The sequence below is a fragment of the Anolis carolinensis genome, chromosome 6 (assembly GCF_035594765.1).
Source record: "Anolis carolinensis isolate JA03-04 chromosome 6, rAnoCar3.1.pri, whole genome shotgun sequence".
Classification (NCBI taxonomy): domain Eukaryota; kingdom Metazoa; phylum Chordata; class Lepidosauria; order Squamata; family Dactyloidae; genus Anolis; species Anolis carolinensis.
The window spans coordinates 96,210,685-96,224,079 of record NC_085846.1 but is presented as its reverse complement, the minus strand read 5'-3'; the positions used below and the strand labels follow the sequence as shown (position 1 = coordinate 96,224,079).

General features: G+C 43.6%; 1 protein-coding gene across 3 annotated transcripts in view; it reads left to right on the top strand.

Annotated features, from left to right (window-relative positions):
- The window catches only part of cubn (cubilin), a 158,304-nt gene that overhangs the window by 124,827 nt on the left and 20,082 nt on the right, over positions 1-13,395 (top strand). For 2 of the 3 annotated variants that reach the window (XM_008112472.3, XM_062984072.1), the window contains exons 56-57: positions 383-532; positions 10,546-10,743. In XM_008112472.3, coding sequence (XP_008110679.2) covers positions 383-532; positions 10,546-10,743 — 348 coding nt within the window. Of the gene's footprint in view, positions 1-382; positions 533-10,545; positions 10,744-13,395 lie in introns of those variants that run through there. The other variant, XR_010007166.1, reaches the window with a different exon arrangement.

Here is a 13,395-nt window from a genome sequence, read left to right as displayed (position 1 = left end):
TCATGTCTGACTCTGGGGGTTGGTGCTCATTTCCATTTCTAAGCCAAAGAGCCAGCGTTGTCCATAGACATCTCCAGGTCATGTGGCCGGCATGACTGCATGGAGCGCCGTTACCTTCCCGCCGGAGCAGTACCTATTGATCTACTCACATTTGCATGTTTTTGAACTGCTAGGTTGGCAGGAGCTGGGGCTAACAGTGGGCGCTCATTCCTGGGACCTTTTGGTCCGCAAGTTCAGCAGCTCAGCGCTTTAACGCACTGTGCCACCAGGGGCCCCCTAGTTAAAGTATAGTCTAGTTATAATTGTATTTGCATCCACAGATGTGAATGTTAGCCTTTCCAAGAGAAGATTATTGTATTTCTTTGGTTTTATTTACATCCAGGGTGTGGAGCAAATTTTACTGAGCCATCTGGTCATATTGTCTCTCCGAACTTTCCCAGGCACTATGACAACAATCTGAATTGCAATTATGTGATAAATGTTGGACCCCAGTCTGTTGTCATCCTGACTTTTGAAACATTCGATTTGCAATGTAAGTGTTAAAGCTCCTTAAAGTGTTAAGATGTTCAGCCTGGTGATATTATGTTGCATCAGAACCTTCTAGACATTTCACATTGGTGGCACACTTATTAGACATATAAAAAAATGGACACATACATAAATTGTAATAACGAAATATATTGGGGACACAACATATCTCATGAATACCATTCATTTATATATATTTTAAACCATATGCTTTGTAAGATAATAACATACATATCCAAGATTTTGGAAAGCTCTGTGTTACACATTTCCAAGCCATGAGATGCAATTCAGTTAGACTATTAAAAAACCATTTAATGAAGTTGAAAGGATTTACACTCCAATTTTATACATGTGTGCTCATAATGAAGGCTCACAGGGTTCGGTTCTAATTAAATACACAGTCTTGGTTACAGTAGTCTTAACTTCCTTAAATTTCATTGGGATTTACTTCTGACATTCTGACATTCTGTCACCGACTACCTCTATATTATTTAGTTGAACATATACTTATTCTGATTTTCCCCTCCGTTCAAAAAATGTTTAAGAGGATTAAAAAATATACATATCATAAATGTGTTTTCCTTTTCAAAAGAATCTATTGTGAATTACTCTCTCTATTAAAGAACTGCTTTATTTGGTAAATCTGCTGGTTTGGCATTTAATAAAGAAATGCAGATGATCGTATAACAGATTGGTCGCAATCTTGAATATTATAGAACTGGAATTTTATTTCTTATTTTGTAATAAACAAGAAGCAGGCCAACAAATAATTTGTGGTGGCATGACCAACACAATGCCACAGTTGTTTCCAGCTTCCAGAATGCAGACACATGCCAGCAAGAGTGAGTCATCCCTTAGGAAGGCTCTCCTACTCTTTGTGCCTGATTTCAGCACTGGGTGTTCTCTGAGAATATCCTTTGGGCTATGATTTAAGTTATCAGACCCTGAAAACAGAGATACAGAACCGTTGGCACAGCCACAACTCAGCTGAAAGTGTTACAAAGGTCACAGTACAATAAAAGTATTAATTTATTCGAGGAATCCTCAAAATTTCCCCCCGTCTCTCTGGACTAACCGAAAATTGTATGGATTATTGCAAAGCACGTAATAACCTTTTCCTCACATTACAAAATTGAGATATAACTCCCATAACTGCAGAACGCATATTCACAGTTCCACTTACCCCATGCCGAGGGAAAAATTGTCTCTCTGGGAATTTGCTGGGTTATCCAACCTGTATCTACAGTGTAGAATTAATGCAGTTTGACATCACTTTAACTGCCAAACCTCACTGCTATATAATCCTGGGGTTTGTAGTTTGCTGAGACACCTGCACTCTTTGGCAGAGAAGACTGAAGATCTCGCAAATTGACAATTCCATAGCAATGAGACATGGCAGTTAAAGTTGTGACAAACTGCATTAATTCTACAGTGTAGATGCACCCCCCAGGTGCCAGGATCTAGACAGGCATTTTGAAGATTCTTCTCCAAGAAAATGGTGTCAATTGCCAGTATCAGAAAGATAAAATACAGTAAGGCAAAGTAAAGAGTACTCTTAATGGAAGTTTAGTCTTTCTGCACAGAACTCATAAACCAGCAGCAATTCATGGGCCACAATTAGATAACTTTCCAGTTCCTTGAAAAATATTTGTCTCAGTCTTTTCACTATTAAAATGTTGTCTCAAGAATGTAAGTGCTTCTAATATGCTATTCATCTAGAATGTTGGATTTATGAATCTTCCTGTCTAGCCTAGGAAGTGAAACCAATTGATAAAAAAAAATCCTCCTTGGGCCTTTTCCTTCTTATTAAGTTCTAAATTTAGTGAAATGTGTCAGGCAACTTGGTTTAGCTATCAGATCTTCAAGACCATGTGCATCTCCAATGTCTCCATATTATTCAAAATTATCCACTATCATTTGAACATAAATGTGCTCATTGATAAAGTACTGCAAAAACTAATGTTGTTGTGGTCACACATATAATTTCATCAGTATTTGTTTTGTTTATATACCCAATGGTGCATGTACCATTTTTAAAATAGCATCAGAAGTGAATTGAGAATATACTGCAAGTCGCTTCTAGTGTGTGAGAATCGGCCATCTACAGACACGTTGCCTAGGGGAAGCCCGGATGTGTTATCATTCTGTGGGAGGCTTCTCTCATGTCCCTGCATGGGAAGCTGGGGCTGACAGACAAGAGCTCACCCCGTCTCATGGATTCCAACTGCCGACCTTCAGATCTTCACGTCAGCAGTTCAGCCAGCACAAAGGTTTAACCCATTGTGCAACCAATCAAACTGTTCTGATTTGGTAGAGACAGTCCTGATTAATCCACTGTTGTCACACTTTTCCAGCTGTTTTAAAATGTTCCACTCTTTTTATTCCTTCCACTTTCCTCTTTTTTGGCCTCAATGGATTACAAGTGTGACAAACTGAGATCAAAGTGAAAAAGCTGTTTATAGGGCCAGGGCAGACTTTTACCTTTTCCTATGGCCTCAAGTAAAAGCAAACTGCAGCAACCTCTCCTAGTTTGTGTGTTTTTCTTCACTAATTATTTTACTTATTTACTTACGTACTTACTTACAAACTTATTTACTGACTTTATTGTTATCCTGACCTTCTCCCAATATGGGGTCTCAATGCATGTTCCGTCCCCCAGGACGATGGTTTGCCTTACCTATTGGTCGTTTGTTTGTTTTCCCTCCTTTACATTTTGTTTGAGCCTCTGGCTGCAATAGCCTAGGAAAAGTGGCTTGGAATCTGCAAGAGCTGGCTGCAGTTTTCTTTGCAGTGATTGGTCAAAGAATGCAACATCTTAGGACCGCCCTTTTTACCAGGGTCTAGTCTCCATTTTGGAGCTTCATTCTGGCTATAGTCTTCCAACGTGCTGGAGCTGTGCAAGGCTAACTGGGACAAATCATCCTCAAAACCAGGCCAATCTAAGCCTATCCAAATTAGATAAGTATTGAATTATATTGATCTGGAATAGGAAATCTAGTTATAGGAGCAGGGTTATTCTGTCGCTTCTAGAACTAATCTTTGCTGTAAAGATAGGGAAGGAAAGAGTTTCTCCTTCTAATATAGGCAGCGTGATTAGGGTATAGTGGTTTTATAATCACCTTTGCTTTCTGGAACCAGGGATAATTCTGTACCTAAAACCTATAGAAATTTGTTTCATTTTCTGCAACTTTAAGATCTGTGCCAGGTTTACAACCTTGTATGAATAAACATCCTTTTTTGAAGTTATCCAGACTCAGTCGTTCAATATCTATAGGACAGCTTATAGGGATTTGCAGTTCGCCCGGATAAAGGACAGCACGTTTCAGTTTTATAGTTTTTTATTGTCCGGCGGACGGCACAGTTTTGAGGTAGATCAGCGGTTTTTCCGCTTGAGCTAGCTTGCACGGCTTATAGTTTTTTATAGTTTAGGAAGTTTAGTTTAGGCCGCGGCTTTTCCGCCTGAGCTCAGTCTGCATACCTAAAGACTCTACCAGCGTCTGAGGCAGTGGAGCCCGCTCTCAGACCTGAAGGAGTCAAATAGTGGGGCTCTATTTCCTTGCTATTTGGCTCGCGTGTGCGCACGTGGCCCAGTGGCTTTCTGGGTTTGCACAGGCTGTGCAGTTCCCAGCAACGTCCAGGGCTCCCTCGGCGGTAGACATTGAGCCACGGAGCACCAGCGACAGTTCTTTGGCTGGCTCTGAGGCGTGAAGCCCACCAGAACCAGGCTAGAACCTGGACAGGCCTGGCAACGCTGCTGCGAGTTCGGCCGGAGCACTCGGCCGGCTTCGACCTACCTCATCGTCCTGCGGTGGTGACCTGCCTCATCGTCCTGCGGTGGTGACCTGCCTCATCGCCTGGCGGTGGTGACCTGCCTCATCGTCCTGCGGTGGTGACCTGCCTCATCGTCCTGCGGTGGTGACCTGCCTCATCGTCCTGCGGTGGTGACCTGCTTCATCGTCCTGCGGTGGTGACCTCCCTTCACAGCGGGGAGGAGGCGTCTTTTCTCTCCTCCTTTCCAAAGCCAGCCTCGGTGCTCCTTCGGCGGCAGGCCTCGAGCCGCAGAGCACGAGGTGCTTGAAAATTTGGCGAAGTCGCCATTTTGGCAGTTTACGTCACTCGGGCAAGGGAGGTATCAAGTGGCAAGTTGCTGTCAGTTGGCATTTTGCAGCTTGCCCACTAAAATCTGGCGCCAAAGGTCACAATCTTTGTAAAGTATAGTTACTTAGTGATATATATTGCTATGGTTAAGTGTTGTGCATTGTATTATATATTGCATTTGCTTTTATTGTAAATTTACTTGCTGGTATGTTGTATTTGCTTTTGTTGTAAATTTACTTGCTATTAAGAATACATAATGTCTATGCAATTTCAAGATGATACAGATGGTATACCTCCTTCTGAGGCTGAAAGTAGGAATGAAAGGCCCCAAAGGATAAAGCACCCTTCAGCCAAGATGCTAGCCCATCTAATAGGTGAAAAGGAGCTCCTCCATGTGAGGTTAGGTTCGGCATGGGAGCGAATTGTAACATTGATGGACAGAATTGAGAGCTTGGGTATTACAAGGGTGCCATCCATATTACAGACCGACCTTGAAGAGACCTTCGGTCTCTGGAGGGGTTTGGTGTCTAAGATAGTCCAGGTCCTCGAGCGCATTAACGCCAAGGATTCAGAGTTAGAAATAGTGAGTGTCTTAGCTGACACTAATGAGAAAGAAAATAAGGTGAGGGCAATTCTAGATGCCTTGGAATTTAGTTCTCCACCTGTTAATCTAAGGTCTGAGCCAAAAGGAAATCAGTCTTCCTTATGCAGCCATGAGACCAATCTTTTAAAATCACCTGCTGTGGCACTTAGTCTTAAGTCCAACCGCTCTAGCCAGGTATCTAAGCTAAGGGAGTGTGCATCATCTAAACATAGCCACTCTAGCAAGTCTTCTGCTGCTGGGAGTGCCATCTCTTCCCTAGCTGCCTTGCACATTAAGGAGGCTGCACGTCTGGAGCTAAAGAGCAAGGTAGCGGGGGCGGAGGCTGATGCTAAGGCAGCTGATCTCACCCTTCCCTTTAAAGAAGAAGAGCAACGACTGCAAATAGAACAGGCCCGTAGACAAAGCGAAATGCAAATGGAACAGGCCCGAAGGCAAGGTGAAATAGAAATGCTTAGAATAAGGATGGATGCTACTGCCAAAAAGGTAAGGGCTGAGACTTTGGCCAAGGCCCTAATTGAGCCACTCACAGAAGAAAATGTAAGTCAGTTGCCGAAGCAGGACCCTTCTTCCAAGGTGCTTGTGCATCTTAATAGCTTAAACAGCCAGTTTTCGGATGAGGAACAGGAAGACTTCTCTCCTTACCCAGAGCAGGGCCCCAAAGTCACTTTTGAGTTTCCTGCAGAGCAGAGCGTCATAGCGGGGAGCTCACCCTTGCCCGAGCTACCTGTGCCTCCTGCTAAATCCCTAGGTCAGTCAATCAGGGCCTCAAGGCCGAGCGCTAGTTGGCCCCTACAGACAGCTGCACAGGGAACCATCGATTCGTCAGTGGTCGATGTCATCCCTCCAAGAGGCCAAAGGTTGACGCAAGGTACACGGTGGGAGTCCACTCCACAACAGCAAACTCCTCAATTGTTCCCTTCGACGCCAGAGTCCCAGCTTGTCTCCATCATCAGAAGCCCCAGAAGAGATCTTAAGGACAAGGGTGTCGAAAAGTTTTCGGACAAGCCTGAGGAATTTCTTCTCTGGAAGGCCACCTTCCAGAGAGCAATCAGAGACTTAAAGTTATTGCCTGAGGAAGAACTGACTCTTCTGGCTGCATGGTTGGGCCCAGCCTCATCCTCACAAGTTAAGAAGATCTACGCAGCCCACGTAGCCGATCCCGACAAAGCCCTGGAAAAGGCCTGGGCCAGGTTGCAGCAGAGGTATGGGGCCAGCACAGAGATTGAAGCATCTCTTATGGACAAGCTCCAAAGGTTCCCAGCTTTAAAACTCAAAGACTTCAAACTCTTGTGGGACCTTAGCGATCTCCTTGCGGAATTAGAGTCGGCCAAGGAGAATCCAGAACTGCCCGGTTTGAAGTGCCTCGATCAGCACCTGTCCCAGAGGCAGATCTTGACCAAGCTGCCCTTCACTTTGCAAGAACGCTGGGGACAGGAGGTCTTCAACTACAAGGAGGCCCACTCCCAGGCATACCCTCCATTTTCTCATTTGGTCCAGTTCATCACCAGGGCAGCCAGAGAAAGGAATGATCCACAGACGGGCCTCCCCACCTTATACCAAGGGACCCAGCCAGAGAAGGCACCTAAAGTGGACAAGAAACCATCTAGAGAGGCCAATAGACCTGTCAGCGTAAAGGCAGTCGAAACTCAACTCAAGACTGACGAACCCAGGTCGGAGGTAAAAGAGTTGCTTTGCCCTATTCACCAAAAGCCTCACAGCTTGGCCAACTGCAGGGAGTTTAGTAGAAAGACATACAAAGAAAGGCAACAGCTAGTTCAAAAGCAGGGAATCTGCTTTAGATGCTGTGGAGCAACTCCACACTTTGCATCCAACTGCAAAGAAAACATCAAGTGTGAGAAATGCAACAGCCTCAAGCATTGCACCGCAATGCACAACTCCAATATCATCTCCCACCCCAAAGAGAACGCTTCACCAAAAGAAAAGTCAGCAGTCGAAGACACCGACAAGCCAGCCGCACCAGAGATGCAGGTGGAAGTTTCAGCAGTCGCCTGTACAGAGCTGTGTTCTGACTCGCACCAGTACAGAGTTTGTCATCCTATCTGCCTAGGGGATGTATATCCAGCCAAGAGCCCTTGGCTTAGAAAGAGACTCTATGTGGCCCTGGATTCACAGAGCGACGCCTCCCTGGCTACTCCAGAGTTCTTCCGCATGTTTGACCTTAAAACCAAGATGGTCGACTACACTATGACTACGTGTGCAGGAAAAAAGAAGTTGCAGGGTCGCATAGCATCTGGCTTCGTTGTCTCCTCTTGCGACCAGAAGAGACAGTTCAAGTTGCCAGACCTGATTGAGTGTTCCTCTATTCCCCGGAACAAAAGGCAGATTGTCACCAGAGAAGTTGTGGAGGCTCATCCACACTTGCGAAGGCTAAAGAATGCTATACCAGCCTTTCGGCCAGATGTGGACATTGCCCTTTTGCTTGGCTCGGACTGCCCGAGCTTGTTCTGTGTGAACGACCAAGTTAAAGGACCTCCAGGTGCACCTATCGCACAACAATTGCCATTAGGCTGGACAGTCATAGGCCCAGTGTGCATAAACAAGATGCACCCACTATCGTCGTTGGACTCCAATCAAGCACAGGTGCTTAAAGGTGGACGTCCTACACTTGTGCGCAGTTGCCTAAGTCACATCTCGGTCTACTGCCAAGGAATAACTCCAGAGTATTCCTCCATCTTCAAAGTCTCTGAGAGAGACGAAGCCACAGCGCTCTCGAAAGATGAGCAAAGGTTTTCGGACATTATGAATGCTCAAGTCTCACGAAGTGCAGAGGTGAAAGCCTGCAAATCAACCACAGAAATCAAGATGGGCCAAAGATCTTGCCTGGAACCACACCGTTTTGAATGTTTTTCGGAGTGGCACAGTCTTCTTAGAGCAGTTGCTAGGCTTATACATCGTTTAGCTTGCAAAGATAGTGAGCCTTTACAGGTCCAGGATATGATAAAGGCTAAGAGCGTCATATTCAAGTCAGTGCAGAGATCTGCTTTCAAGCAGGAAATAGCTAGGCTAGAGCAAGGGCTCAACATCCCTAATCAAAGTCTTCTAAATGAGTTAAACCCATTTCTAGACAAGGAGGGTATTTTGAGAGTTGGAGGAAGGTTAGCCAAAGCTAAACTCAAGGCGTGCATAAAAAACCCCATCATCATACCCCCTAATAGTCACACTGCATTGCTGCTCGTTCGGCATCACCATGAAAGGATCCATCATCAGGGTAGAACTCTAACTGAGGCAGCCCTTAGAAATGAAGGTCTGTGGGTAGTTAATGCCAAAAGGTTGGTCAACAGTTGTATTTTCAAATGTGTTAAATGCAGGCGCCTTAGGCGAAACTGTCAAAGTCAGTTGATGGCAGAACTACCTCAGGATAGGACTTTGACAGACCCACCCTTTTCCCATGTGGGAATCGATGTGTTTGGTCCTTGGGAGGTTGTCACTAGGAAAACCAGGGGTGGTGTTGTAAATAACAAGAGGTGGGCAGTTTTGTTTACTTGTTTAGTAATACGAGCTGTCCATATAGAAGTCATAGAAGGGATGGACACTTCATCATTTTTAAACGCATTAAAAAGGTTCATAGCCCTCAGAGGGCCAATTAAGTCAATTCGGTCGGACTGTGGCACCAATTTTGTAGGTGCGACCAAAGAACTCAATTGTGTGTCTAGGTTTGGGAGAGACCCAAAGGTTCAGAACTTTACGAATACTGAACAAATTATGTGGACTTTCAATGTTCCTCACGCCTCCCATATGGGTGGTGTTTGGGAGAGGATGATTGGTATTAGTCGCAAAATCCTTAATGCCATGTTTTTGAGTCATAGGTCATTGACGCATGATGTTTTGGTGACACTTATGGCGGAAGTTACCGCAATTATCAACAACCGGCCGCTGGTTCCCCTTACCAGTGACCCTGAGAACTTACAACCACTGACTCCTGCACTTATTTTGACACAAAAGGTGCCAGGATGGAAGGACGTCATGTTGCCAGTTCCGGACGGAACTCACCGTGCCCTGTGGAAACAGGTGCAGTCCTTGGCCAACCACTTTTGGAAAAGGTGGAAAGCTGAGTACTTAAGCCAGCTTCAAGCTAGAAGAATCTGGCAAAGCCCACAGGACAACATTGAGGTTAACAACGTTGTGTTGTTAAAGGACAAAGACTTGCCCCGCCATGCATGGCCCATGGGCATTGTATTAAAGACCTTTCCTTGCCCGGACGGTAAGGTCAGGAAAGTTCAATTAAAGACTTGCAACAGAGGCAAAGTGTCCATTTTGGACAGACCAATTAGTGACCTCGTGTTGCTTATTGGAGATGTTTAAAGTTCTAGTGTTTGTATTGTTGTGTATACAAAGGTGTTTGTATGTTTTTGATTGGTAAATTCCCACATCCTGGGAATTTAGCGGGGAGTGTTCCGTCCCCCAGGACGATGGTTTGCCTTACCTATTGGTCGTTTGTTTGTTTTCCCTCCTTTACATTTTGTTTGAGCCTCTGGCTGCAATAGCCTAGGAAAAGTGGCTTGGAATCTGCAAGAGCTGGCTGCAGTTTTCTTTGCAGTGATTGGTCAAAGAATGCAACATCTTAGGACCGCCCTTTTTACCAGGGTCTAGTCTCCATTTTGGAGCTTCATTCTGGCTATAGTCTTCCAACGTGCTGGAGCTGTGCAAGGCTAACTGGGACAAATCATCCTCAAAACCAGGCCAATCTAAGCCTATCCAAATTAGATAAGTATTGAATTATATTGATCTGGAATAGGAAATCTAGTTATAGGAGCAGGGTTATTCTGTCGCTTCTAGAACTAATCTTTGCTGTAAAGATAGGGAAGGAAAGAGTTTCTCCTTCTAATATAGGCAGCGTGATTAGGGTATAGTGGTTTTATAATCACCTTTGCTTTCTGGAACCAGGGATAATTCTGTACCTAAAACCTATAGAAATTTGTTTCATTTTCTGCAACTTTAAGATCTGTGCCAGGTTTACAACCTTGTATGAATAAACATCCTTTTTTGAAGTTATCCAGACTCAGTCGTTCAATATCTATAGGACAGCTTATAGGGATTTGCAGTTCGCCCGGATAAAGGACAGCACGTTTCAGTTTTATAGTTTTTTATTGTCCGGCGGACGGCACAATGCAGCAAATACTATTGCTCATACTCTGATGTTACTTGCCCATAAATATTCCTCTTTTCCTCTGCAAACTATTGGAATGATAGGGTTTGGAAAGAAGGATTTTACCTGGTTGCACTACATATGATTTTTAGGAAACAGGTAAGAACAACAGTTCCTTAACACTGTGGTGATATATTCTAAATTTCAGCTCCAAATGCCTGGCAATATTGTGGTTATGATGGAGTAAAGATCTTCAAAGGAACTAGCGTGACACCATATCCCGTGGCAACGTATTGCGGTAATGGAATTCCTGATCCTGTCAGCATTTTTGGATCCACTCTTCTAAACTTCTACACAGACTCAGATACAGTTGGCACTGGATTTTTGGCCACTTACACAGTAATACGTGAGTAGTCATAAGCATAACATTTAGATGGTTGAGACAGTTTCTGCCGGTAGACATGAGATAATTCAATGTTGCCCTGAAAGAGAGAACTGGGAGGGGAAGGCATTTGCCATATGAGATCTGACACACATTTATAATGCAAAGAATTTACATGGAAAGTGAGTGTTCAGAGATCTTTTTTAGAACCAAGAGTGAAGATCAGGGGAAAACGTGATCTAGAAACATAAGCAAATATGGTTCAATTAAAGGTGAACATATGGTAAGATTGAGCGAACTAGAAGAAGCAAATATCCAAAGCACTGCAATTGAACTAAAAAGCAAGTTAAGGGGAGCTCGGTATTGGGAGCTGGCAGGCCAAGTGCTTTGAAATACAAAACTTCCCTACTGTGCCATATTTTTATGGTTTTGGACCAGTGAAGGTGGATGGCCCAGTCATGACTATTCCACATGGGAAAAGGAACCAAATGGGCACAAGGAACTCTTGGTTTCAACCTGAGGGAGACAATGTGTTGTCGAAGGCTTTCATGGCTGGAATCACTGGGTTGCTGTGAGTCTTTCAGGCTGTATAGTCAGGTTCCAGAAACTTTCTCTCCTGACGTTTCGCCCACATCTATGGCAGGCATCCTCAGAGGTGTGAAATATTTGGAAACTAGGCAAGGGAGGTTTGTATATAAGGAGAGAAAGTTTCTGGAGCATGACCATACAGCTTGAAAGACTCACAGCAACCCACTGAGGGAGACAGCTTGCCAAAGGCAGTTGTTTTGGAATCAGCTATTCCACGATACTATACTTCTAGGCTGCATCAATAGGAGTATAATGTCAAGATCAAGGGAGGTCATGGTTCCAAACTATTCTGCTCAGACCTCTGGAACACTGTGTCCAGTTCTGGCCACCACCATTCAAGAAGGATATTGACAAGCTGGAACATGTCTCAAGAAGGGTGACCAAAATGATCAAAGATTTGGAATCCAAGCTCTTTGAAGAATGGCTTATTGATCTGAGTATGTGCAGCTTGGAGAAAAATGACTGAGCGGGGACATGATAGCCATGTTTAAATATTTAAAAGGATGTCATATTGAGGAGAGGGCAAATTTGTTTTCTGACATTCTGGAGACTAGGTCTCAGAGCAATGGGCTCAAGTTACAGGGAAAAAAGATTCTGCTTAAACTTTAGGAAGAATTTCCTGATGGAAAGAGCTGTTTGTCAGTGGAATATGCTCCCTTTGAGTGTGGTGGAGTCTCTTTCTCTGGAGGTTTTTAAGCAGAGGCTGATGGCCATTTCCTAGGGAAGCTTTGATTCTGTGTTCCTGCATGATAAAGGGTTGTGGTTCTCTTCCAATTCTCTGATTCTTTAAAGATGTGAACATATAAAAACCTACATCTACATCTAACTGTTAATAAGTGTGTGAACCCCTATTAAACTTATCAAGTAAGCACCAGTGTTAGAAAATGTGTTTCCCTCCTTGCTGTATTTTTGACGATGGCATGAAATCAAGTATCTTTGTTCAAAATTAGTCACCTTGGTAGCCACTGCCTGCGTGGAACAACATTGAAAGATGACAATGTGCGTTTACTCATGAAAGAGACCTTCATAACTCACTCAAGTTGGCTGCTAAAGTCTGAGCTTTGACTTCTGACATTTGGGAAGTATGACTAAGGCTTTTTGTTAGAATTTTTTGGCCCAATGAAAGCAGAGTCTAGCAATTAACATTCTCTTTCCTTCTAGCTTCTGTAAAAGGAAAAAAAGAAAAGTATTTTCAGTTCTTGCTCACCATGAATGCTACTCTTTTATCTTCTAGTCTTATTATCCAAAGTCTAAAGTGCAGTGCTTTTAGATAGACGCCTATCATCAATGAGGATATTCATTGTCGTTTAAAGAATTTACTTTGCAATGTTAGTTGTTCCTGTGATGACTGGTCCTTTAGAACTGAAGTTGCAGTGGCATTGGACCATTTCTCAAGAAGGCCAAAATCAGTCACTTGCCAAGTGAAGATTATAAAAAGAGAACACAATTGCAGGTCTTTTGACAAAAGCTGAGCCACTTCTCTGACTCAGCTACCTCCATTCTGGGAAAAGCAAAATGAACCTTGAATGTACCATGGCTTTTGCCATTGGGTACCCTTAAGTGGGTCTTGAAGAAGTCATGCTTTTCTGTGAAGGACTCGCTCAACAATTACAAAATACTCTATTAGCTTTCTTTTGAAAAGTAAGGATTTCTTAGCTTAAGGGTTTAATTTGTTGTAAGGTTTTTATTATGTATCAGTGATATAAAAATCCATGGAAGAAAGAATAATTATATGACTGACACTCAAGAAAATAGATGTTTTGTCACACATTTTATGATTGTGTTCTTTGAAGTTATATAACTTAGGGTGACCATAAGTCAAACTTGTCACAGGGTTTTCTTAGCAAAATTTGTTCATGGGGAATTTGCCTTTGCCTTCTTCTGAGGGTGAGAGAATGTGATTTGCCCAAGGTTGCCCTGTGAGTTTCCATGGCTAAGCAGGGATTTGAACTTTGGTGTCTAGAGTCATAGACTCTAGCTCTCATCTAAACTGGGACTGTGATAAGATCCCATCACCATCCAGCACTCACTTGGTAAAACAGCCAACTTAAAGATATATGGCTTGCTTCCTTTTTCATGGTGTCTTGC